This window comes from Sparus aurata, chromosome 20 (assembly GCF_900880675.1).
Source record: "Sparus aurata chromosome 20, fSpaAur1.1, whole genome shotgun sequence".
NCBI classification, from domain to species: domain Eukaryota; kingdom Metazoa; phylum Chordata; class Actinopteri; order Spariformes; family Sparidae; genus Sparus; species Sparus aurata.
In genome coordinates this window covers 13718623-13742368 of record NC_044206.1, presented here as the reverse complement: position 1 = coordinate 13742368, position 23746 = coordinate 13718623, and the positions used below count along the sequence as shown (strand labels likewise).

Below are 23746 nucleotides of genomic sequence, written 5' to 3'. Positions count from 1 at the left end.
TGTGCACGTCCCTGAACAACATATATAATCAACATTCACATCTTGGCTTTACTTCCTCAGCTTACTAGTCAGTGCTCCTCTTGAACAGTCTTCAACCCGTGAACGGGGGACAATATATAACCACCACTTCAAGTTCTCCACTCTACTGCAGCAAACTACCAGTTGCACATAAGCAGTTTCTCATCCAAATGCCTCACAAAACAATACTTGAAAGATAAAATGTTTGTAAGGGCAAGGATTCTCATGAACTCTTACATTGAATAAAACGTATAAGCATTAGGTTTTGGTTTTAGATCCCTGAGAACAGAGATTTGTAACAGATGGGACTTGTATATCACCTGATAGGTATGGTTTCAGGATATTTCTCAGGAAATTACTGTAATAGCCCTTAAAAGTATATTTTGTATGAGATTGAGCCTTTCAACGTGTATGTTGGATTATTGAGTAGCTAAACGAAAGCTGTCTGTTCGGCTTCTGTTTGGAAGTCGACAAATAATGGAAAACTACTCCTTTCCTGTTTTCGACTCATTAACTGATTGTAGGTGCCGTGCTCCTGAATGGAAATCGGGAATTACGTTAACAGCGCTATTTTTTATTTCCGATTTTGCCGTAGGCTTTTTTTTTTTTGTGACCATGAAGGCATCTATATATCTATCTATCTTGTAATCAATCTATCTTGTAATAGGCTCGTCCCACTCCGTATTTGTTCTCAAACAGATTGGACTTCCTTCTGCCAAATTCATCTTGACCAGCTCTGCCAGTCTGGAGTACGACAACAACAAGTACATCAACTTTTCAACATCGTCTAATAACAACCCTCCTGTTCACAAGGTGATAACCCATTATTTTAATTAATTTGTGTTTTATAAGAGGTTGAACTTAAATAATATTCCTGTCTGGGATCATTAAAGTAATTCTATCTAACTTGACCCACATTATTTCATCTCATCTCTCAGACTGAGGCAGAGGTTGAGGTGTATCCGGAACCTGACTTTACCAAAGAGATTGTCGGAGGAACCCTCGGAGGGTTGGCATTACTGGCTTTGATTACCGCAGGCCTGTATAAGGTGACAGCTGTATCTCATATCTAGTTTGGCATTTTTGATTAATTCATAGTGTATGTGTTCATAGAACTGTCTTTGTTTTTTACTTATAGGCTGGATTTTTCAAGAGTAAATACAAGCTGATGAAAAAAACCCCAGTAAGATCTGGTGGTTCTGTTTTTGTCACATATTGCAATATGAAACTGCTGAAATACAAAATCGTATGCTGAATACCTGCTCATTTGCAAAAACATAACTATTTAATGCAACCTTTATCAACACTGTGAACTGCTTTACTTTGTGAATAAATTCTAAAATGTGCACTATTGATGTAAGAGTTCTGATTCAAGCAAAAAGACACATTTTATGCTTCATCAGTATTTATTATATGTATATGATCAAAGTTATATTCAATTTTTCTCAACAATTTCACTTGAGTCATCATCAAATTTGTATGTTGGAAGAAAACAGGTATAATGGAATACAGAATAAATAACAAAAGTTGTTCTTCATTTAAGTGGATTCAGTTTCAAAGTGATCCCCATGTACAAGTCATTTCTAAAAAAAAGATCAACACAGGAAAAAAAATACACTTTTTTGATATAAAAATATAGACTTTGTTGGAACGTTTTGTTTTATTCTGTCACATATTGACCTGAGAATCTTAAGTGCATTCACAGAGAGAGAACAGTGTTTAAAGCTGTCAGACAACCTGACTGTGCAATAATGAACCATTCAACCACTGCAGTGACTAACATCATGACAACAGGAACACTGAGGTAATGGGTACAGTGATCAAGAGGAATGAGGAAATTGCAAAACTTGGTGCATTTCCTGTGGCAGTTGTTTCAGGAGATGGCATGTCTCCAACTATCTCCTTTAAGAAGGACCCAAATGTTGACGCTTTGGCAAAGACCTGAAGATCAGCTCGGGCTGATTTTCCTCCACTTACTGATACAACGGCCGCCTGGAACCAAGACGATTCGGACTTGCACAACAGAGGGCCGCCCTGATCTCCCTGAAAATATGAAAGAAAAAAAAAACAGTTCATGGCACTTCCAATCTGAAAATGTCTGCCCCGATTACAAGGCAGATAGGCTTTGAAAAATATTGGTAGGAAAACTTTTATTTTACCGGTTGAAGGTTCATGGTGTAAGTGCAAATGTTCTCTGAATCAGAAACACTTTCACAACTTGCCACTTGAGTTTCAAGGTCTCGCAGACCTGAGCCAGCCTTAAGAGTGCCTAGAAAAGTAATTTACTCACTTCAATACAAAATGTCCTTGTGAATCATCAGTCTATTTAAGATGTCCTGAAACTACACTTACATCTGTGGTAGCCCAATTCTGCCAGTCAGAAAAATAAGTGGTGAAAAACTTCACCTCGATAAAGAATGTTATGGTAAATATTAATTACTGTATTAAGTAAAACAAATTACAAGATACATCTTTTTATTCTTTTAACTTCATCTCATAATTATGGCTTAAAATTGCATTTTTCATCTCATAATTTAAATGTTTTATCTTATCATTTTGACTTTTAATCTCAAAAATGTGACTTTTTATCTCATATTTATGACTTGTTTATGTCACAATCTCAACTTATCATCTTATGATTTAGACTTTTTCCATCTAAAAAATATGACTTTTTACGCAATAATTTTGACTCAGCATTGTTTATTATTTTTTTTTACTGGCAAAAAAGGGCTTTTATATATTTGCAACAAAATCAAAAGCTAGATAGTTCCTTACCTGTGATCTTGCTCCCCTTTTCCCAGCCTGCTACCCAGCATCGAGTTCCAGCGGGGAAAGATCTGGTGTTGCTTATGTCCATGCACACTGGCTGGATATAATCTTTGTAGCTGACAGGTTTAGCCAGCTGCAGCAGGGCGATATTGGAACCTGCATTTTTGCTCACTTTGATGTCCACAATGCCCATAGACATCTCAAACTCTTCAACACCATTCACAAGTCGCTGGCCCAGAAACAGGCTCCACTCACTGACATCTGGATTGGGACTGTTGGTAAGGTTGATTAAGAACACCATGAACAATTATCTATTCCTAAATGTCTCTAACGAATGATAAGTACAAAGTATTTTTACTTACGTTGAGAAGCATTGTGCAGATGTGAGGACAAAGTTGTCGGCGATGAGGGTTCCTCCACATGTGTAGACCCCGTTTTTGTGAAGACTGACCATCCAGGGCCACGTTCCACTGGGTACAAGTCCACTGTCACCTTCCACACGACTGTTCATGGGAGCTTTGCCACACACTGATCCTAAATGAGAACCAGTGATTCATGATGAGAAGCAGGAAAGCATGAGCGATGGAGCTGAAGATAAAAAATCTCAGTGGAAAAATGGAGATTGCAACTTTTTTTCAAGGTACTGACTTGCAGGACTGGTTACAGGTTGTGGAGGAGTATTTGGTTTTAATGTTGGTGGCCGTGTTGTGGGAGGTGGTAGACCAGGACAGGTGTAGCTGCTGTCAGCATCCAGCCCATTGGAGGTGAACTGGACAAAGCCTGGCTTATCAGAGCCGATGTGGGAGTTGATCCAGGACTGGTACCTGGACACTCTGGAGTAGACACCTGGCAGATTGGGCCGAGCACAGCCAAAACCAAAACTGACAACTCCAGACTGGATCCACACGGAGCCCTGTTGGGTGACCATTGGTCCTCCTGAGTCACCCTGAGGAGGTGGAGAGGAGATGTGTGAGGATTTTACGAAAATCCTAAACACAGTTACCAACAAGTGACAAATGAAACAAAGCAGCCTACCTGACATGAGTCTTTGCCTCCTGCCAGAACACCAGCACAGATCATGTTGTCTGTGACTGTACCGACTCCATTCAGACAGTTACACTGTCTGTTTCCAAGAACTGGCACCTCCACTTCTTGTAGAGTTTCTGGGAACGGTAATGACACTGAGGGAGCAAAAAGGAACAGAGACAATTCACACATTCACCTACTGTTCATAGATCACATGAACACTGTACTCAGAAACAACAACAAGCAGACTCACCTCCCTCCTGGACAGCGCCCCAACCAGTGACCCAGCTATCAGTACCGTTGTTGAACACACTGTCACTGGCTGCCAGACACACAGGTCTGATGTAGTCTGTGAATTTGACTGGTGAGGAGAGTCTGAGCAGAGCAATGTCGTTGTCGCTGGTGTCGCTGTCATAGTTTGGATGCAAAATGATTTTGGAAACAGATCTGGACACTTCGTTTGGGTTGTCGCCCTGCAGGTTCTGACGACCGAGAGAAATCTGCCATCCAGACGTACTTGGACTGAAGGAAAAATGACAGAATTGATTGTGTTTTGAAAGAATGTGGACTAAAAGTCAAACTGTAGACTGAAACACTGAAAAATGTGTCCTCTATTATATGATAGTAACCCACCTGGAGAAGCAGTGAGCAGCAGACATCACCCACTCTCTGTTGATGAGGGAACCACCGCAAACATGGCCGCCAAATCTCTGCAGACTAACCTGCCAGGGCCAACTTCCAGCTGGAGCGTCTTCACCTCCAACTATCCTGGTGTTCAGGGGAGTGATGCCACACACTGCAACCAAATTGTAGAAATTGAGACTCCCATGTATTTTTCATGATAACAAAGATCAAGGGACTATATGAATACTGTCAAAGTATGAAAGCACTAAATCCACCGAGAAATGCACACTGCCCATATTCAGAAACTGTCCATTCAGAAGACGCTATACACTGTTTTCATCCATGCCCCCAGACCTACCATCCAACATTTATGTATGCTGTTGTTTTAACTTTATTGACAACCATTACAACTCCGAAGGACGATCCAGACCAAGGTGACTAACAGAGGCTGCAACCAGGTTACCAGGATGCTGACTTGGATCATATTTTTAAGAAGAAATTATTTTCTGGGTTTCCCTGTGATGTCCTGCGATGGCTCTGCCTCAACCCTCTCTGATTTATGGAGTTTGTTGATAGACAAATATCTTTACTGGTTGTAAAAGTGACCGCTTAATGCTGCAGACTGTAGAAACAGTTAGCTAACTAGATTCAGTAACCCTGCAGTTAGCACTCCTATTAGCTGACTGATCCGCTGGGTCCCCCTGCCCCGAAGCTGAAACTCTCCTCCTCCTGGCGGTCGTAAGCTACTCTCCTATGAGCACAAACATCCCCTCTGCGCTTGGAGGTTCAACTCTGAGCAGAGTCAACTGTCATGGCCACCAGCTGCTCGACTAAAGGGGATGACAAACTGACAGTATCTATTTAGCAGCAAGAAAAGCTATCTGTTTATCAGAAATTCTGTAAATCATAGACAGTTGAGGCAGAGCAATCAGAGGACATGAGAGGAAAACCCAAAGAAGAATTTCTTCCTAGAAGATGATCCATGTCAGAGTCCTGGTAACCCGGTCGCAGCCTCCATGACAGTGTTAAAGAATTTGTTAATCAGGACGAAAAGAACGACACATTTTCAGAACAACGGGGTCGTCATGATGCTTACGTTCAGCACTTGAATCAGTGGATGGTAAAGTTGCGGTTATAACATCTGGTCCTGCAGAAGTAGTAGTTTTAGGAGGAGCAGTAGTGGTAACAACTGGAGGTGGTAGACCAGGACAGGTGTAGCTGCTGTCAGCATCCAGCCCACTGGAGGTGAACTGGACAAAGCCTGGCTTATCAGAGCCGATGTGGGAGTTGATCCAGGACTGGTACCTGGACACTCTGGAGTAGACACCTGGCAGATTGGGCCGAGCACAGCCAAAACCAAAACTGACAACTCCAGACTGGATCCACACGGAGCCCTGTTGGGTGACCATTGGTCCTCCTGAGTCACCCTGAGGAGGTGGAGAGGAGATGTGTGAGGATTTTACGAAAATCCTAAACACAGTTACCAACAAGTGACAAATGAAACAAAGCAGCCTACCTGACATGAGTCTTTGCCTCCTGCCAGAACACCAGCACAGATCATGTTGTCTGTGACTGTACCGACTCCATTCAGACAGTTACACTGTCTGTTTCCAAGAACTGGCACCTCCACTTCTTGTAGAGTTTCAGGGAACGGTAATGACACTGAGGGAGCAAAAAGGAACAGAGACAATTCACACATTCACCTCCTGTTCATAGATCACATGAACACTGTACTCAGAAACAACAACAGGCAGACTCACCTCCCTCCTGGACAGCGCCCCAACCAGTGACCCAGCTATCAGTACCGTTGTTGAACACACTGTCACTGGCTGCCAGACACACAGGTCTGATGTAGTCTGTGAATTTGACTGGTGAGGAGAGTCTGAGCAGAGCAATGTCGTTGTCGCTGGTGTCGCTGTCATAGTTTGGATGCAAAATGATTTTGGAAACAGATCTGGACACTTCGTTTGGGTTGTCGCCCTGCAGGTTCTGACGACCGAGAGAAATCTGCCATCCAAACGTACTTGGACTGAAGGAAAAATGACAGAATTGATTGTGTTTTGAAAGAATGTGGACTAAAAGTCAAACTGTAGACTGAAACAATGAAAAATGTGTCCTCTATTATAAGATAGTAACCCACCTGGAGAAGCAGTGAGCAGCAGACATCACCCACTCTCTGTTGATGAGGGAACCACCGCAAACATGGCCGCCAAATCTCTGCAGACTAACCTGCCAGGGCCAACTTCCAGCTGGAGCGTCTTCACCTCCAACTATCCTGGTGTTCAGGGGAGTGATGCCACACACTGCAACCAAATTGTAGAAATTGAGACTCCCATGTATTTTTCATGATAACAAAGATCAAGGGACTATATGAATACTGTCAAAGTATGAAAGCACTAAATCCACATTGAAATGCACACTGCCCATATTCAGAAACTGTCCATTCAGAAGACGCTATACACTGTTTTCATCCATGCCCCCAGACCTACCATCCAACATTTATGTATGCTGTTGTTTTAACTTTATTGACAACCATTACAACTCCGAAGGACGATCCAGACCAAGGTGACTAACAGAGGCTGCAACCAGGTTACCAGATGCTGACTTGGATCATATTTTTAAGAAGAAATTATTTTCTGGGTTTCCCTGTGATGTCCTGCGATGGCTCTGCCTCAACCCTCTCTGATTTATGGAGTTTGTTGATAGACAGATATCTTTACTGGTTGTAAAAGTGACCGCTTAATGCTGCAGACTGTAGAAACAGTTAGCTAACTAGATTCAGTAACCCTGCAGTTAGCACTCCTATTAGCTGACTGATCCGCTGGGTCCCCCTGCCCCGAAGCTGAAACTCTCCTCCTCCTGGTGGTCGTAAGCTACTCTCCTATGAGCACAAACATCCCCTCTGCGCTTGGAGGTTCAACTCTGAGCAGAATCAACTGACAGGACAACCAGCTGCTCGACTAAAGGGGATGACAAGCTGACAGTATCTATTTGGCAGCAAGAAAAGCTATCTGTTCATCAGAAAATCTGTAAATCAGAGACAGTTGAGGCAGAGCAATCAGAGGACATGAGAGGAAAACCCAAAGAAGAATTTCTTCCTAGAAGATGATCCATGTCAGAGTCCTGGTAACCCGGTCGCAGCCACCATGACAGTGTTAAAGAGTTCGTTAAGTAAGAGGAAAAGAACGACACGTTTTCAGAACAACGGGGTCGTCATGATACTTACGTTCAGCACTTGAATCAGTGGATGGTAAAGTTGCAGTTATAACATCTGGTCCTGCAGAAGTAGTAGTTTTAGGAGGAGCAGTTGTGGTAACAACTGGAGGTGGTAGACCAGGACAGGTGTAGCTGCTGTCAGCATCCAGCCCACTGGAGGTGAACTGGACAAAGCCTGGCTTATCAGAGCCGATGTGGGAGTTGATCCAGGACTGGTACCTGGACACTCTGGAGTAGACACCTGGCAGATTGGGCCGAGCACAGCCAAAACCAAAACTGACAACTCCAGATTGGATCCACACGGAGCCCTGTTGGATGACCATTGGTCCTCCCTGAGTCACCCTGAGGAGGTGGAGAGGAGATGTGTGAGGATTTTACGAAAATCCTATACCGTGACCAACAAGTGACAAATGAAACAAAGCAGCCTACCTGACATGAGTCTTTGCCTCCTGCCAGAACACCAGCACAGATCATGTTGTCTGTGACTGTACCGACTCCATTCAGACAGTTACACTGTCTGTTTCCAAGAACTGGCACCTCCACTTCTTGTAGAGTTTCAGGGAACGGTAATGACACTGAGGGAGCAAAAAGGAACAGAGACAATTCACACATTCACCTACTGTTCATAGATCACATGAACACTGTACTCAGAAACAACAACAGGCAGACTCACCTCCCTCCTGGACAGCACCCCAACCAGTGACCCAGCTATCAGTACCGTTGTTGAACACACTGTCACTGGCTGCCAGACACACAGGTCTGATGTAGTCTGTGAATTTGACTGGTGAGGAGAGTCTGAGCAGAGCAATGTCGTTGTCGCTGGTGTCGCTGTCATAGTTTGGATGCAAAATGATTTTGGAAACAGATCTGGACATTTCGTTTGGGTTGTCCCCCTGCAGGTTCTGACGACCGAGAGAAATCTGCCATCCAGACGTACTTGGACTGAAGGAAAAATGACAGAATTGATTGTGTTTTGAAAGAATGTGGACTAAAAGTCAAACTGTAGACTGAAACACTGAAAAATATGTCCTCTATTATTAACAGTAACACACCTGAAGAAGCAGTGAGCAGCAGACATCACCCACTCTCTGTTGATGAGGGAACCACCGCAAACATGGCCGCCAAATCTCTGCAGACTAACCTGCCAGGGCCAACTTCCAGCTGGAGCGTCTTCACCTCCAACTATCCTAGTGTTCAGGGGAGTGATGCCACACACTGCAACCAAATTGTAGAAAGTGAGACTTCCATGTATTTTTCATGATAACAAAGATCAAGGGACTATATGAATACTGTCAAAGAATGAAAGCACTAAATCCACCGAGAAATGCACACTGCCCATATTCAGAAACTGTCCATTCAAAAGACGCTATACACTGTTTTCATCCATGCCTCCAGACCTACCATCCAACATTTATGTATGCTGTTGTTTTAACTTTATTGACAACCATTACAACTCTGAAGAACGATTCACACCAAGGTGATCAACAGAGGCAGCAACCAGGTTACCAGGATGCTGACTTGGATTATATTTTTAAGAAGGAATTATATTCTGGGTTTCCCTCTGATGTCCTGCGATGGCTCTACCTCAACCCTCTCTGATTTATGGAGTTCGTTGATAGACAGATATCTTTACTGGTTGTAAAAGTGACCGCTTAATGCTGCAGACTGTAGAAACAGTTAGCCAACTAGATTCAGTAACCCTGCAGTGAGCACTCCTATTAGCTGACTGATCCGCTGGGTCCCCCTGCCCCGAAGCTGAAACTCTCCTCCTCCTGGCGGTCGTAAGCTACTCTCCTATGAGCACAAACATCCCCTCTGCAGTTGTAGGTTCAACTCTGAGCAGAGGCAACTGTCAGGGCCACCAGCTGCTCGACTAAAGGGGATGACAAGCTGACAGTATCTATTTAGCAGCAAGAAAAGTTATCTGTTCATCAGAAAATCTGTAAATCAGAGACAGTTGAGGCAGAACAATCAGAGGACATGAGAGGAAAACCCAAAGAAGAATTTCTTCCTAGAAGATGATCCATGTCAGAGTCCTGGTAACCCGGTCGCAGCCCCCATGACAGTGTTAAAGAGTTCGTTAAGTAAGAGGAAAAGAACGACGCGTTTTCAGAACAACGGGGTCGTCATGATACTTACATTCAGCACTTGAATCAGTGGATGGTAAAGTTATAACATCTGGTCCTGCAGAAGTAGTAGTTTTAGTTGGAGCAGTAGTGGTAACAACTGGAGGTGGTAGACCAGGACAGGTGTAGCTGCTGTCAGCATCCAGCCCACTGGAGGTGAACTGGACAAAGCCTGGCTTATCAGAGCCGATGTGGGAGTTGATCCAGGACTGGTACCTGGACACTCTGGAGTAGACACCTGGCAGATTGGGCCGAGCACAGCCAAAACCAAAACTGACAACTCCAGACTGGATCCACACGGAGCCCTGTTGGATGACCATTGGTCCTCCCGAGTCACCCTGAGGAGTTGGAGAGGAGATGTGTGAGGATTTTACGAAAATCCTATACCGTGACCAACAAGTGACAAATGAAACAAAGCAGCCTACCTGACATGAGTCTTTGCCTCCTGCCAGAACACCAGCACAGATCATGTTGTCTGTGACTGTACCGACTCCATTCAGACAGTTACACTGTCTGTTTCCAAGAACTGGCACCTCCACTTCTTGTAGAGTTTCAGGGAACGGTAATGACACTGAGGGAGCAAAAAGGAACAGAGACAATTCACACATTCACCTACTGTTCATAGATCACATGAACACTGTACTCAGAAACAACAACAGGCAGACTCACCTCCCTCCTGGACAGCACCCCAACCAGTGACCCAGCTATCAGTACCGTTGTTGAACACACTGTCACTGGCTGCCAGACACACAGGTCTGATGTAGTCTGTGAATTTGACTGGTGAGGAGAGTCTGAGCAGAGCAATGTCGTTGTCGCTGGTGTCGCTGTCATAGTTTGGATGCAAAATGATTTTGGAAACAGATCTGGACATTTCGTTTGGGTTGTCCCCCTGCAGGTTCTGACGACCGAGAGAAATCTGCCATCCAGACGTACTTGGACTGAAGGAAAAATGACAGAATTGATTGTGTTTTGAAAGAATGTGGACTAAAAGTCAAACTGTAGACTGAAACACTGAAAAATATGTCCTCTATTATTTAACAGTAACACACCTGAAGAAGCAGTGAGCAGCAGACATCACCCACTCTCTGTTGATGAGGGAACCACCGCAAACATGGCCGCCAAATCTCTGCAGACTAACCTGCCAGGGCCAACTTCCAGCTGGAGCGTCTTCACCTCCAACTATCCTAGTGTTCAGGGGAGTGATGCCACACACTGCAACCAAATTGTAGAAAGTGAGACTTCCATGTATTTTTCATGATAACAAAGATCAAGGGACTATATGAATACTGTCAAAGTAATGAAAGCACTAAATCCACCGAGAAATGCACACTGCCCATATTCAGAAACTGTCCATTCAGAAGACGCTATACACTGTTTTCATCCATGCCTCCAGACCTACCATCCAACATTTATGTATGCTGATGTTTTAACTTTATTGACAACCATTACAACTCTGAAGAACGATTCACACCAAGTTGATTAACAGAGGCAGCAACCAGGTTACCAGGATGCTGACTTGGATTATATTTTTAAGAAGGAATTATATTCTGGGTTTCCCTCTGATGTCCTGCGATGGCTCTACCTCAACCCTCTCTGATTTATGGAGTTCGTTGATAGACAGATATCTTTACTGGTTGTAAAAGTGACCGCTTAATGCTGCAGACTGTAGAAACAGTTAGCCAACTAGATTCAGTAACCCTGCAGTGAGCACTCCTATTAGCTGACTGATCCGCTGGGTCCCCCTGCCCCGAAGCTGAAACTCTCCTCCTCCTGGCGGTCGTAAGCTACTCTCCTATGAGCACAAACATCCCCTCTGCAGTTGTAGGTTCAACTCTGAGCAGAGTCAACTGTCATGGCCACCAGCTGCTCGACTAAAGGGGATGACAAGCTGACAGTATCTATTTAGCAGCAAGAAAAGTTATCTGTTCATCAGAAAATCTGTAAATCAGAGACAGTTGAGGCAGAACAATCAGAGGACATGAGAGGAAAACCCAAAGAAGAATTTCTTCCTAGAAGATGATCCATGTCAGAGTCCTGGTAACCCGGTCGCAGCCCCCATGACAGTGTTAAAGAGTTCGTTAAGTAAGAGGAAAAGAACGACGCGTTTTCAGAACAACGGGGTCGTCATGATACTTACATTCAGCACTTGAATCAGTGGATGGTAAAGTTATAACATCTGGTCCTGCAGAAGTAGTAGTTTTAGTTGGAGCAGTAGTGGTAACAACTGGAGGTGGTAGACCAGGACAGGTGTAGCTGCTGTCAGCATCCAGCCCACTGGAGGTGAACTGGACAAAGCCTGGCTTATCAGAGCCGATGTGGGAGTTGATCCAGGACTGGTACCTGGACACTCTGGAGTAGACACCTGGCAGATTGGGCCGAGCACAGCCAAAACCAAAACTGACAACTCCAGACTGGATCCACACGGAGCCCTGTTGGATGACCATTGGTCCTCCCGAGTCACCCTGAGGAGTTGGAGAGGAGATGTGTGAGGATTTTACGAAAATCCTATACCGTGACCAACAAGTGACAAATGAAACAAAGCAGCCTACCTGACATGAGTCTTTGCCTCCTGCCAGAACACCAGCACAGATCATGTTGTCTGTGACTGTACCGACTCCATTCAGACAGTTACACTGTCTGTTTCCAAGAACTGGCACCTCCACTTCTTGTAGAGTTTCAGGGAACGGTAATGACACTGAGGGAGCAAAAAGGAACAGAGACAATTCACACATTCACCTACTGTTCATAGATCACATGAACACTGTACTCAGAAACAACAACAGGCAGACTCACCTCCCTCCTGGACAGCACCCCAACCAGTGACCCAGCTATCAGTACCGTTGTTGAACACACTGTCACTGGCTGCCAGACACACAGGTCTGATGTAGTCTGTGAATTTGACTGGTGAGGAGAGTCTGAGCAGAGCAATGTCGTTGTCGCTGGTGTCGCTGTCATAGTTTGGATGCAAAATGATTTTGGAAACAGATCTGGACATTTCGTTTGGGTTGTCCCCCTGCAGGTTCTGACGACCGAGAGAAATCTGCCATCCAGACGTACTTGGACTGAAGGAAAAATGACAGAATTGATTGTGTTTTGAAAGAATGTGGACTAAAAGTCAAACTGTAGACTGAAACACTGAAAAATATGTCCTCTATTATTTAACAGTAACACACCTGAAGAAGCAGTGAGCAGCAGACATCACCCACTCTCTGTTGATGAGGGAACCACCGCAAACATGGCCGCCAAATCTCTGCAGACTAACCTGCCAGGGCCAACTTCCAGCTGGAGCGTCTTCACCTCCAACTATCCTAGTGTTCAGGGGAGTGATGCCACACACTGCAACCAAATTGTAGAAAGTGAGACTTCCATGTATTTTTCATGATAACAAAGATCAAGGGACTATATGAATACTGTCAAAGAATGAAAGCACTAAATCCACCGAGAAATGCACACTGCCCATATTCAGAAACTGTCCATTCAAAAGACGCTATACACTGTTTTCATCCATGCCTCCAGACCTACCATCCAACATTTATGTATGCTGTTGTTTTAACTTTATTGACAACCATTACAACTCTGAAGAACGATTCACACCAAGGTGATCAACAGAGGCAGCAACCAGGTTACCAGGATGCTGACTTGGATTATATTTTTAAGAAGGAATTATATTCTGGGTTTCCCTCTGATGTCCTGCGATGGCTCTACCTCAACCCTCTCTGATTTATGGAGTTCGTTGATAGACAGATATCTTTACTGGTTGTAAAAGTGACCGCTTAATGCTGCAGACTGTAGAAACAGTTAGCCAACTAGATTCAGTAACCCTGCAGTGAGCACTCCTATTAGCTGACTGATCCGCTGGGTCCCCCTGCCCCGAAGCTGAAACTCTCCTCCTCCTGGCGGTCGTAAGCTACTCTCCTATGAGCACAAACATCCCCTCTGCAGTTGTAGGTTCAACTCTGAGCAGAGTCAACTGACAGGACCACCAGCTGCTCGACTAAAGGGGATGACAAGCTGACAGTATCTATTTAGCAGCAAGAAAAGTTATCTGTTCATCAGAAAATCTGTAAATCAGAGACAGTTGAGGCAGAACAATCAGAGGACATGAGAGGAAAACCCAAAGAAGAATTTCTTCCTAGAAGATGATCCATGTCAGAGTCCTGGTAACCCGGTCGCAGCCCCCATGACAGTGTTAAAGAGTTCGTTAAGTAAGAGGAAAAGAACGACGCGTTTTCAGAACAACGGGGTCGTCATGATACTTACATTCAGCACTTGAATCAGTGGATGGTAAAGTTATAACATCTGGTCCTGCAGAAGTAGTAGTTTTAGTTGGAGCAGTAGTGGTAACAACTGGAGGTGGAAGACCAGGACAGGTGTAGCTGCTGTCAGCATCCAGCCCACTGGAGGTGAACTGGACAAAGCCTGGCTTATCAGAGCCGATGTGGGAGTTGATCCAGGACTGGTACCTGGACACTCTGGAGTAGACACCTGGCAGATTGGGCCGAGCACAGCCAAAACCAAAACTGACAACTCCAGACTGGATCCACACGGAGCCCTGTTGGATGACCATTGGTCCTCCCGAGTCACCCTGAGGAGTTGGAGAGGAGATGTGTGAGGATTTTACGAAAATCCTATACCGTGACCAACAAGTGACAAATGAAACAAAGCAGCCTACCTGACATGAGTCTTTGCCTCCTGCCAGAACACCAGCACAGATCATGTTGTCTGTGACTGTACCGACTCCATTCAGACAGTTACACTGTCTGTTTCCAAGAACTGGCACCTCCACTTCTTGTAGAGTTTCAGGGAACGGTAATGACACTGAGGGAGCAAAAAGGAACAGAGACAATTCACACATTCACCTACTGTTCATAGATCACATGAACACTGTACTCAGAAACAACAACAGGCAGACTCACCTCCCTCCTGGACAGCACCCCAACCAGTGACCCAGCTATCAGTACCGTTGTTGAACACACTGTCACTGGCTGCCAGACACACAGGTCTGATGTAGTCTGTGAATTTGACTGGTGAGGAGAGTCTGAGCAGAGCAATGTCGTTGTCGCTGGTGTCGCTGTCATAGTTTGGATGCAAAATGATTTTGGAAACAGATCTGGACATTTCGTTTGGGTTGTCCCCCTGCAGGTTCTGACGACCGAGAGAAATCTGCCATCCAGACGTACTTGGACTGAAGGAAAAATGACAGAATTGATTGTGTTTTGAAAGAATGTGGACTAAAAGTCAAACTGTAGACTGAAACACTGAAAAATATGTCCTCTATTATTTAACAGTAACACACCTGAAGAAGCAGTGAGCAGCAGACATCACCCACTCTCTGTTGATGAGGGAACCACCGCAAACATGGCCGCCAAATCTCTGCAGACTAACCTGCCAGGGCCAACTTCCAGCTGGAGCGTCTTCACCTCCAACTATCCTAGTGTTCAGGGGAGTAGTGCCACATACTGGAAAGGAGTCAACCAATACACTTTAAATACATTATTCATCACAAGTTTTTTTTCAGGCTAAAAATTGTATATTTTAATGTTAATAATATAGAAATGCAGATACATAATGGCATTTTTGTAGAATGAAACAGATACTCTTTTCAACTCACCATCAAGCTGAGCATGTGATTCTGGGAATAAGACAACATCACTATATTAGTCATATCAGTCTGAGTAGTGTGGGCTTTCAAATAAGAAATTTCTTTCTTGTGTTTTTACGGATTTTGTGAATCATCTTAATAATTCAGCCTTTTTTTGCGCCCCGCTTCTGAATATGTATCCGTCACAACAACTTTTTAAAGTTGAACTGAACGGTTTGTTAGCCATTGATAAATCATGAACTATTGCCTCATAAATCAATTACATCCCTAATTTTACCTGGCCTGACACCCATTTGTATGCACATCACCTATTTCATACATCATATATACAGCAGTAAGTCATCAAGCAGTGTATATCAGTATCCATGATGTTCCCTGTTTTTAACCAATGTGCGCACTTTCTTTAAATTGAAGAAATCATGAGATAAATCAGGCCTGATATGGCATGTGACAGAAACATTCATGTACACAAAGAAGAAATGTAAAATGATTTTCGATATACTCAAATTCAGCATTTAAAGATAAAACACACAGATAAGATAAGATACAGACATTTTTTACCAATTGTTATTTATTTTATTTATTTGATATTGATTATAAAGGAAAACTGTCTCTTTGAGGGGAATGGCAATACAATTTCTACAAATCAACAAATCAAATTCTATTTACTAATATATTAGTTCAAATACATTTTACACAAGCAGCAAAATGAATATATAAATAAACCTATACCATCTATTGATCTTTATTCCTGCACCTTAGGAAAACCAACATGTAGTAATAAAAATATGTTTCCTAGTTACTGTAAATCTTATTGTTGTTTATAAAAGCCTTGTGTAAAATATTCTATCACTTGCTTGGATTACTATCAAAATGTTGTCTGTAAAATACTCAGAATCTGAATCAGAAAGTCTCAGAAGTCACAATAATATCCAGGTTTAGAATTAACTATTTAGCCAGCATCTGGAGTGACTTACCTGCAGATAAAAGGCTTGCCAGGGTCAATATGCAGGTCCACTTCCTCAAAGCCATTGTGTGACTGCACAGTTGCTGTTTGTCACTCTTTATATACGGTACCTGGTGTGGTGTGGCCTGTCACCTGCCATGAGGTATGCCTCCCCCATGATGCAACTCCCCTATTATTCAATAGGTTTACTTTCTTTATTCATTTTGCTTCATTTCTGGGGGAAAAGACAACAGCAATTCAGTTATGTCCTCTTTTAAGCATGCAGCTTAGAAACCACTGTCACTGCTGTAACTGCTTTAACAATAAGACCTAAAGGTGTGGCCAGTTGGCTAAACAAATAGACAAATAGATTAAACAGAAGAAATATCAAAACTTTAATTTTCCCTTTTATTTGACATGATATCTGGAATAAACTTTAATTATCTATGGTTTTAATGACAGAACTGCCCCTTTTGCAGTCGCTCTTGTTGCATAATAATTGAGGCTTGCCATCACTTCTTCTGTGTTGCCCTCAAAGACGTACACAAAGGAGTCACGTATGAGACTGGAGAGAGTTTACAAACCTCACGTGTTCCAAGGTTGAGAAATAGCCAGCAATGGAACATTTTTGAAACATGTGGCGAAGAGAGTGTTGTCTGCCGTCATTGTTGTAGAACAATAATGCATTTCAGCACCTTGGCTCACAAAGTATAGTTATAATAATATTTCAAGGACAAAACTTGTTATGTCACTGCTGTCATGCTGACTTGCTATTATTGAAACTTTCTCATTAATTAAAAATCAGTGTTGTAAAAAGTACCCAAAAGTCACACTTAAAAATATTGTCTTAAAAATGTCTATGGTAAAAGTTATACATATGAAATGTATTCGTGTATTAGTGTAATAGTCTTAAATCTGATATTTATATTTATATTATATCATTTCACAAATTAACTAAAATGATCAACAGAATGTGAAGAAATACTAGTTATGATGTTATGATGTCTCTTTATTGTTCGCCTATTACAGAGATATCTAAAGTCCGGATAGTAACCAGCTAGCCCTGGTCCATTCTGGGCTAAAGCTCCTGTGCTAGCAGTATAAACACTAACCCTCCCTCGTCGCAGTACTGACAGCTAGCTGCACTGCTAACTGAGCGAACTAGCTAAAGAGAAGCTACAAAAAGAAGCAGTAGTTACCCTGGTGATATCCCCTATTTGATTTAAGTTAGACAGAGGGCCAGTTCTTACATACTGCACCTTCTTAGACTTAGACTTAGACTTAATAAAGTCGTGTCTAAGTCTAAGTTTTAAAGTAAATGTATAGATATATTCATATTTATATAGTATACATATATTTATATGTATACTGAACACTGCATAGGAAACAATAGCTTCTGATGATCGGAATCAGTATTAAACTGAATTGCCGATAAAATAACAGTACCTAGAAATACACTAACTATCTCTGATACAGCATGCAATCTGCAAAGTAATTAAAACCATCATATAAATGTAGGGGAGTAAAAGATACAAGATTTTCCCCCTAAAATGTCATAAAGTAAAACTGGTGCTAAGAAGAAAAGGGAAATGATCAAGCAAAGTAAGATAATTCGTGAAATTCCATCACTGTTTAAAATAAATAAATTACTAATGTTATTAGTCATTAGTCAGTAGATTACATAGCATGTATCGACAATGTGATGTCATTTCATTTAATAAGTAATGCGTGTTTTTATCTTGGTTGCTGAGTGATCCAAAGAAGTCTATTTTCAACTCAGAACGTAAACCACTGGAATCAGTCATCTTTATCAGAACCAGTGATTATCAGACAGCTATTATTGGGGCTTTTTTGGTCAGGAAGTGTGGATACGAGCATCATTCTCATATACACTTTAGTATAATTTCTACCAACACCTTTGGGCTACAAGTCATCAGTGATAACAACTGTGCGTGTCTTTCACCGCAGTCATAAAAGAAGAACTCTTAACAAAGGAAGCGATGAAAAGCTCCCGCTGACATGAGGATGACATAACTCACCAAACAAAAAACAATAATACGCACGTGATATATGTTCATGGTCTGGCTGCATCCTTTACACCTCATCCATCATTTTCTGTGTATTTTCAAAGAGCAAATATGCATTTTGCCAGTGAGGAGAAAGGCCTTTTCAGACGCAGTTATGTAACAACAGCCCTTAGTCGTCAGTGAAACTTGGATTAATTTTATGCCCATTCAGTGTCACTTTATGACATAATGATTACAAAAAAGGGTAAAACTCTGCCTCCAAAAGTAGAAAAAGACACAATACACTTTATTCTCAGAGAGAAAAAACAAGGAATTTAAAGCTATCCACATTCAACTATTGTCACAAGATGAGTTGTTTCTTTTTTCAGTAATGAACTACAGACAGAATGTAGCCTGGACAATAAGTAAAAGGAGCCACCAAACCAATGCTTTCCCACTTCCTGGAATGATTGCATGGTTACCTGAAAAGAACATTAAACCGTAACTATACTCAGTCATTGATTTAATCATTTATTGCTGTGGGATTAATATTTAAGTCATGTTAAGACATTTAAAGCGTGTCTGATCTCATTCTTCATTCTTCCAAAACAGAATGACACACTAACCTCTAAATGGGTGCTGGCACCAATGTATCTTTATCACTGGGTATGAAACTGAGGTGCTAAGATTTTACTCTGCGAGATGGATCCTGACTCACTCGAGGAAGTGTTAAAGTATTTGCTGAATGTGATATTTGACTGCACTCCCAGACATCAAGAGAACTATATAACTTTAGGGAAGTATATTGACAACACCCCCATCAATGGTCGCGTTATAAACATGGATGAGAGTTCATATAATCAACAATCTTGCAGAGTGGTGCACAAAGAACAGTCTACTGCTCAACGGCAGTGACACCAAGGAGCTGATTGTTGATTTTAGATCACTGAGAAACTAGCTTGGTCATCACACATTGGTTTAAAAAAGGACAGAAAAGGCTCTACTCCCTACTGAAACTCAGGAGAGCTACATTTTGGGGCTAATGGGTTATCAAATATGTTGTTTTCCCTTGAAAAATAGTTTGATGTCTCTCTGGATTTTTCACTCTTTATTGCTCTTTATTGTAGTTTTAAAATGTTAACAATTTGTCAGATTTCTTATGTTTATAGCATACAACTTAAAACCTAAAACCCACCCTGAGTGTAATGTCAGATGAAAATTGGCTGCCATGTGAATGTGGTCGTAAAACCATTTCCTTTTGTTCCTTATCTACAGATCTCTTGCAAGTCATCATCTGCTTTTCTCTGGTAATCTGAAAAGAAGAAGTATCTTGTCATGGTGACCAGAGGGATTAAACGTGACAGCTGTCTGAGTCACTCATTGTCAAAAATCAACTACATTTTGTGGAAAGTTACCTTACAAGGAAGTAAACTGTGAAGACCATTGTAAAGATGAAAGGTGGGGCATGGTGAGGAGCGTCGCAAAGAAAAAGGCTAAAATAGACAAGATAGTCACTTTGGTTATGTTGTAAGAAAGTCTTTGTTTGTGTGTCGTCTTTCAGTGACATCTGTCCACACAAGTCACCCGATAATAGAAAAGCCGACAAAAGCTGCTGAAACCTTTCGTTGAGGGTTGTCAAATCACCTCAGGCTTTTTTGCAAAACACCCGCTGGCAACATGTAGGTATCAAAACATGTCTGCATTTTCATCATTTGCACTTTTTAAGAGCTTTGTTATCCACTTTCTTTCCAACGCTCATCATCAATCTAAATGTGATTGCATAATTCCGCTTTTTTTCAGTATGTTAAAGCTATATTGTCTATCTTCATCTGTTGTGAGTATATGCGATGCGATTATAAACAGTCAAAGAATAGTATTCCAGGAAAGAGGCACGTTTTTCAGGTAAAAGATATTACAGTTGTTCCTTTGTCGTTTATCTTGGTCTAAGCTTTTCTTTGTTTAAGTACGTGGTGCATCAGCTAAATATTTGTGCACTGTTGGACTTTGTGCTCACTTCCGAATCACATCAAAAACTACTGATGTAATGATTTAACTGATGGGAGTTGGTGTATGGATGAGATGGCAGCGTTATTTGAAGAAGTGCACGTGACTGATGTTTTACAAACTTAACTAATAGATTTATGGATAGTAGTAGATGGAAGCACAAAAATGAAGCAATAATTAATATATACCACAGATTAATAAAACAAATGCAGTAATGGATGTGTGATGACTTCAATCTACACCTTTGATTTCAACCATAAAACTGTCGACCTTTAAGTCCACCAACTGATTTTAGACATCCACGGGGAGAAAACCTACCACAAAATAAGTTATTCTTGCTGTGCTTGCCACGCACCTCCAGCTTCCCACGTAGAGTTTTGAACAATTCCAAAAATAAAGCTAAAAGATGGTTATTAGATGGTTCTCACAGGACAGTGACGCAGCAAACATATGATGATGTCATAGAATATGATGCATCGCTGTAAATTAAACTATCCCAACAGTAAAACTTTTACCATCTACAACAGTAAGGTCTAACATACACACAAGTGCCGCAGTAATATTAATCCAAAGACAATATATCCTAGTAAAATTCAGAAAATAAAGTAGACTTTTTGTGTCAAAGGTGCAGCTTTCACTCACTCTGTAGTTTCCCTGTGTTGTTGAAAATAACATTAAATTTGACCACAGCCACCACACAATGATTACCCTGAACATTTTGCTCTATCTGCTGGTTAAACTGAGTAATTGCATGTTGCTGTACCTCCTTACCAGTTTTTTAGTTTCCTGTACATATGTGTTTAAACACTTCTGGGATTTTGTTGGCTTCACAAGCCAGGCCTAAATCACATAAGACAAGAGAACGTATTCAAAGGTGTGTAATCAGTACTGCAAACACACACTGATATACAAAAATGACTGCTGCTTTATTAGGTTTGTGTGCTAAAATCATCTCATTTTTCATCCAGTCCTGCTTCTCTGAAAAGTCTTAACAGCTGTAAACAAAGCAAAAACACAGTGGGAGGGAATTTACTCTTCAGATCCAGTGCGGCTTCAGCTCAGGAGAAAAAAAAACGAAGAAAAAAAAACGAGTGTTGGATTTCACAAGGGACCCTTTCTATCCAGCCTTTTCCTTCGTTCCGTCAATAGCTCTCCTTCGTTTCAGGTTGGTGAAGAGCAGTGCAAAGTTGACAACATATGTTGACACGCAGACCATGCAGAAATCCCCCAGAACGAAGGCGAGAATGCATGCGAGATAGAGCGAGCCGGCCACAGACACCCAGGAGCAGAAGACCAAAAACACTGCAGCTTTTCTGGAGAGAGACAATCCTGCAATAAAGGAAAATACAACAGTCGATCAGTGGAATTTATTACATAGCCCATTTAAAGGAGACACATTATGCTCATTTTCAGGTTCATAATTTTACTTTGAGTTACCACTAGAGTAGCTTTATATGCTTTATTGCTCAAAAACACATCAGATTTCTCATACTGTCCAGTGCTGCAGCTCTGTATTCCCCCGTCTACTCTGTCTGAAACGCTATGTTTTAGCTCCTGTCTCTCAAATACACAGTCCGCTCTGATTGGTCAGCTCACAAACGCACAGAAGAGCTGTGCTAAATCAATTCTTACATGCCAAACTACTGAACAAATGTTTGAAATGATGACACAGTGTGAGGTCACAAAGTCACTGAATTAAAGGTGGGACTACTGACGAGGCATTTCAGGACCAGCGTTTTCTGTGGGAGAGAGGAGCTTCTGTTGGTGCTGACTTTTGGCTTTTTAATTTAGGATCTTTTACATGCATAACAACACATATTAAACACTGCAGGAAATGAACAAAAAAACTAAAAAGCATCATATTTCTCCCTTAATGTTGGTTTTTTATCGCTTTACTTCAACTAAAAGCACATCAAACTGTGAATTTAGCTGGAATGTAAGCCACAGTTCACTAACATACTGAAGCTATTTTGCCTAAAAACATTCAGCTCCTGCTGTGTAATTTGCAGAAGACAATGACAGACTAACCGAGGCCCATCTGCAGAGTGTAAAATATGATGCCAAGCACGCTGTTGGGCTGGTTCAGGGGGCTGTCTTTGGCCACAAAGAACTGGACCAAGCCAAAACCACGTCCCCATCTGCCAAAAAGAAGGAAGAAACAATCAGAGCAGCACAATATTGACAGGAGCATGAACAAAACAGCCCAAAAAATGTTTTAGAGAATTGTTTTTATTGAAAGAACTTTCATGAAGAGGAATATCCTCAGTATTCTCCTGACACAAATAGCTGATGTGACGTATTTGCAGAAGGAATTTAACACGTGGCAGCAAAGGGGGGTCTGACCTGCCATAATATATCGACATTGCATGCACACGAGTTAGAAAAAGAGATGCTTCGATGGCCACTACAGTAAAGTAGCTACAACCCGGGGGCATTTATATCTGCATAGGAACCAGGTATGTGCTGACGCAACACCACGAGGGGGAGGAAAACAAAACATACCTGGAGGTGAAGACTTTGGAGCAGCTCACTGACTCCCCCAGGTCACACATCGCTCTGTAGTCTGGGTTCCTCTCTCGGGACAGCTCGACGTGAAGCGCATACACAGACAGACACAAACCGAGAACGCACAGAAATACGCGCGTTTTCCTCTCCCACGTCGGCACAGCCATGACCGCTTCAGCTTGGGACACTTCGAAGTATTTTTTAAATGCCGTAAAAATGCGAGAGAGGGAAAAAAAAACAACCTCTGTCCGCTTCGTCTCACTTTCAAACTTCACCCAACTTCACCTAGTCGAGCCGACGTGTTAAAAGCCGGATTCTCACTTGTGATTGGTCCAGATTTTGGTCGCAGCCTCTCATTGGACAGGCCGGGTCCAGATGTGGAGCAGCCAGAGTGTGATTACTGTGGACTTCAGTCTGTTTGCCCATCAGGGGGGGAAATGTTAAGGACTGGCCCCTCTTTGCTCATACCAGCCACTGCAGCTGTTCACTGTATAATGCAGCCTGTGTGTGTTCAGCACATGAATGTCTCAGTCTGATGTCTGAACACATTTGGCCTCACGTATCACCAGAGGGAGGAGAAGTTTAGATCTTTAACTTGATTTTTCCACAAACATCTCATCTCAAATTTCAAATCAGTGGAGCTGCAGCATTCTGTTATATAACTTGGTACTGAGCTCCAAAAGAAAACTGGTCGCTCAAACAGTGAGAGCTCAAAAACGCAGGAGATCTATGTTGTATCATGCAGCCACCTCTGTTGTTCATCATTTTAATGTTGCTGCTGGTAAAGGTGAAGCCAATCTCAATTACTTAATATAGGCCACTGCAGGATAGTTTAATCCAGTATAAAAAATGATTTATGTTTGGTATAAATAATCTGAAGCTACACAGTAACTGGTAACTAAAC

At 42.2% G+C, this 23746-nt stretch overlaps 2 protein-coding genes and 1 long non-coding RNA gene across 3 annotated transcripts; 1 reads left to right on the top strand and 2 right to left on the bottom strand.

Moving 5' to 3' along the window:
- Positions 1-717: 717 nt before the first annotated feature.
- On the top strand, positions 718-1181 carry LOC115570915 (uncharacterized). Its single transcript, XR_003981846.1, has 3 exons — positions 718-831; positions 957-1067; positions 1157-1181. It is a non-coding gene; the product is annotated as an uncharacterized LOC115570915 (long non-coding RNA).
- Positions 1182-1410: 229 nt separating this feature from the next.
- Positions 1411-16379, bottom strand: LOC115571743 (transmembrane protease serine 9-like). The gene is made up of 26 exons (XM_030401305.1): positions 16359-16379; positions 15391-15411; positions 15076-15238; positions 14696-14964; positions 14452-14597; positions 14040-14364; positions 12953-13115; positions 12573-12841; positions 12329-12474; positions 11917-12241; positions 10829-10991; positions 10449-10717; positions 10205-10350; positions 9793-10117; positions 8706-8868; positions 8327-8595; positions 8083-8228; positions 5534-5864; positions 4447-4609; positions 4067-4335; positions 3823-3968; positions 3436-3733; positions 3150-3321; positions 2794-3059; positions 2178-2287; positions 1411-2061 (listed from the first exon to the last, which is right to left on the bottom strand). The coding sequence occupies exons 3-26, from the start codon at positions 15099-15101 to the stop codon at positions 1801-1803; spliced, it is 5166 nt and encodes a 1721-aa protein (XP_030257165.1). The 5' UTR covers positions 15102-15238; positions 15391-15411; positions 16359-16379; the 3' UTR covers positions 1411-1800.
- Positions 16380-21199: 4820 nt separating this feature from the next.
- On the bottom strand, positions 21200-23157 carry vkorc1 (vitamin K epoxide reductase complex, subunit 1). Its single transcript, XM_030399452.1, has 3 exons — positions 22840-23157; positions 22366-22475; positions 21200-21666 (listed from the first exon to the last, which is right to left on the bottom strand). Exons 1-3 carry the CDS (start codon positions 23007-23009, stop codon positions 21455-21457), a joined length of 492 nt encoding a protein of 163 aa, XP_030255312.1. The 5' UTR covers positions 23010-23157; the 3' UTR covers positions 21200-21454.
- Positions 23158-23746: the final 589 nt, after the last annotated feature.

What these genes read in the sequence shown, in the direction of transcription:
- LOC115571743 (XM_030401305.1), bottom strand. Translation starts at nt 15,101, where the DNA reads ATGTCTGCTGCTCACTGCTTCTTCAG. An exon ending in GAGGCAAAGACTCATGTCAG is followed by an intron (nt 14,365 to 14,451) that starts GTAGGCTGCTTT and finishes CCAACTCCTCAG; the next exon opens with GGTGACTCGGGAGGACCAAT. An exon ending in GCTGCTCACTGCTTCTCCAG is followed by an intron (nt 4,336 to 4,446) that starts GTGGGTTACTAT and finishes TTTTTCCTTCAG; the next exon opens with TCCAAGTACGTCTGGATGGC.
- vkorc1 (XM_030399452.1), bottom strand. Translation starts at nt 23,009, where the DNA reads ATGGCTGTGCCGACGTGGGAGAGGAAAACGCGCGTATTTCTGTGCGTT. An exon ending in TCCAAAGTCTTCACCTCCAG is followed by an intron (nt 22,476 to 22,839) that starts GTATGTTTTGTT and finishes TCTTTTTGGCAG; the next exon opens with ATGGGGACGTGGTTTTGGCT. An exon ending in CACTCTGCAGATGGGCCTCG is followed by an intron (nt 21,667 to 22,365) that starts GTTAGTCTGTCA and finishes CCTTTATTGCAG; the next exon opens with GATTGTCTCTCTCCAGAAAA.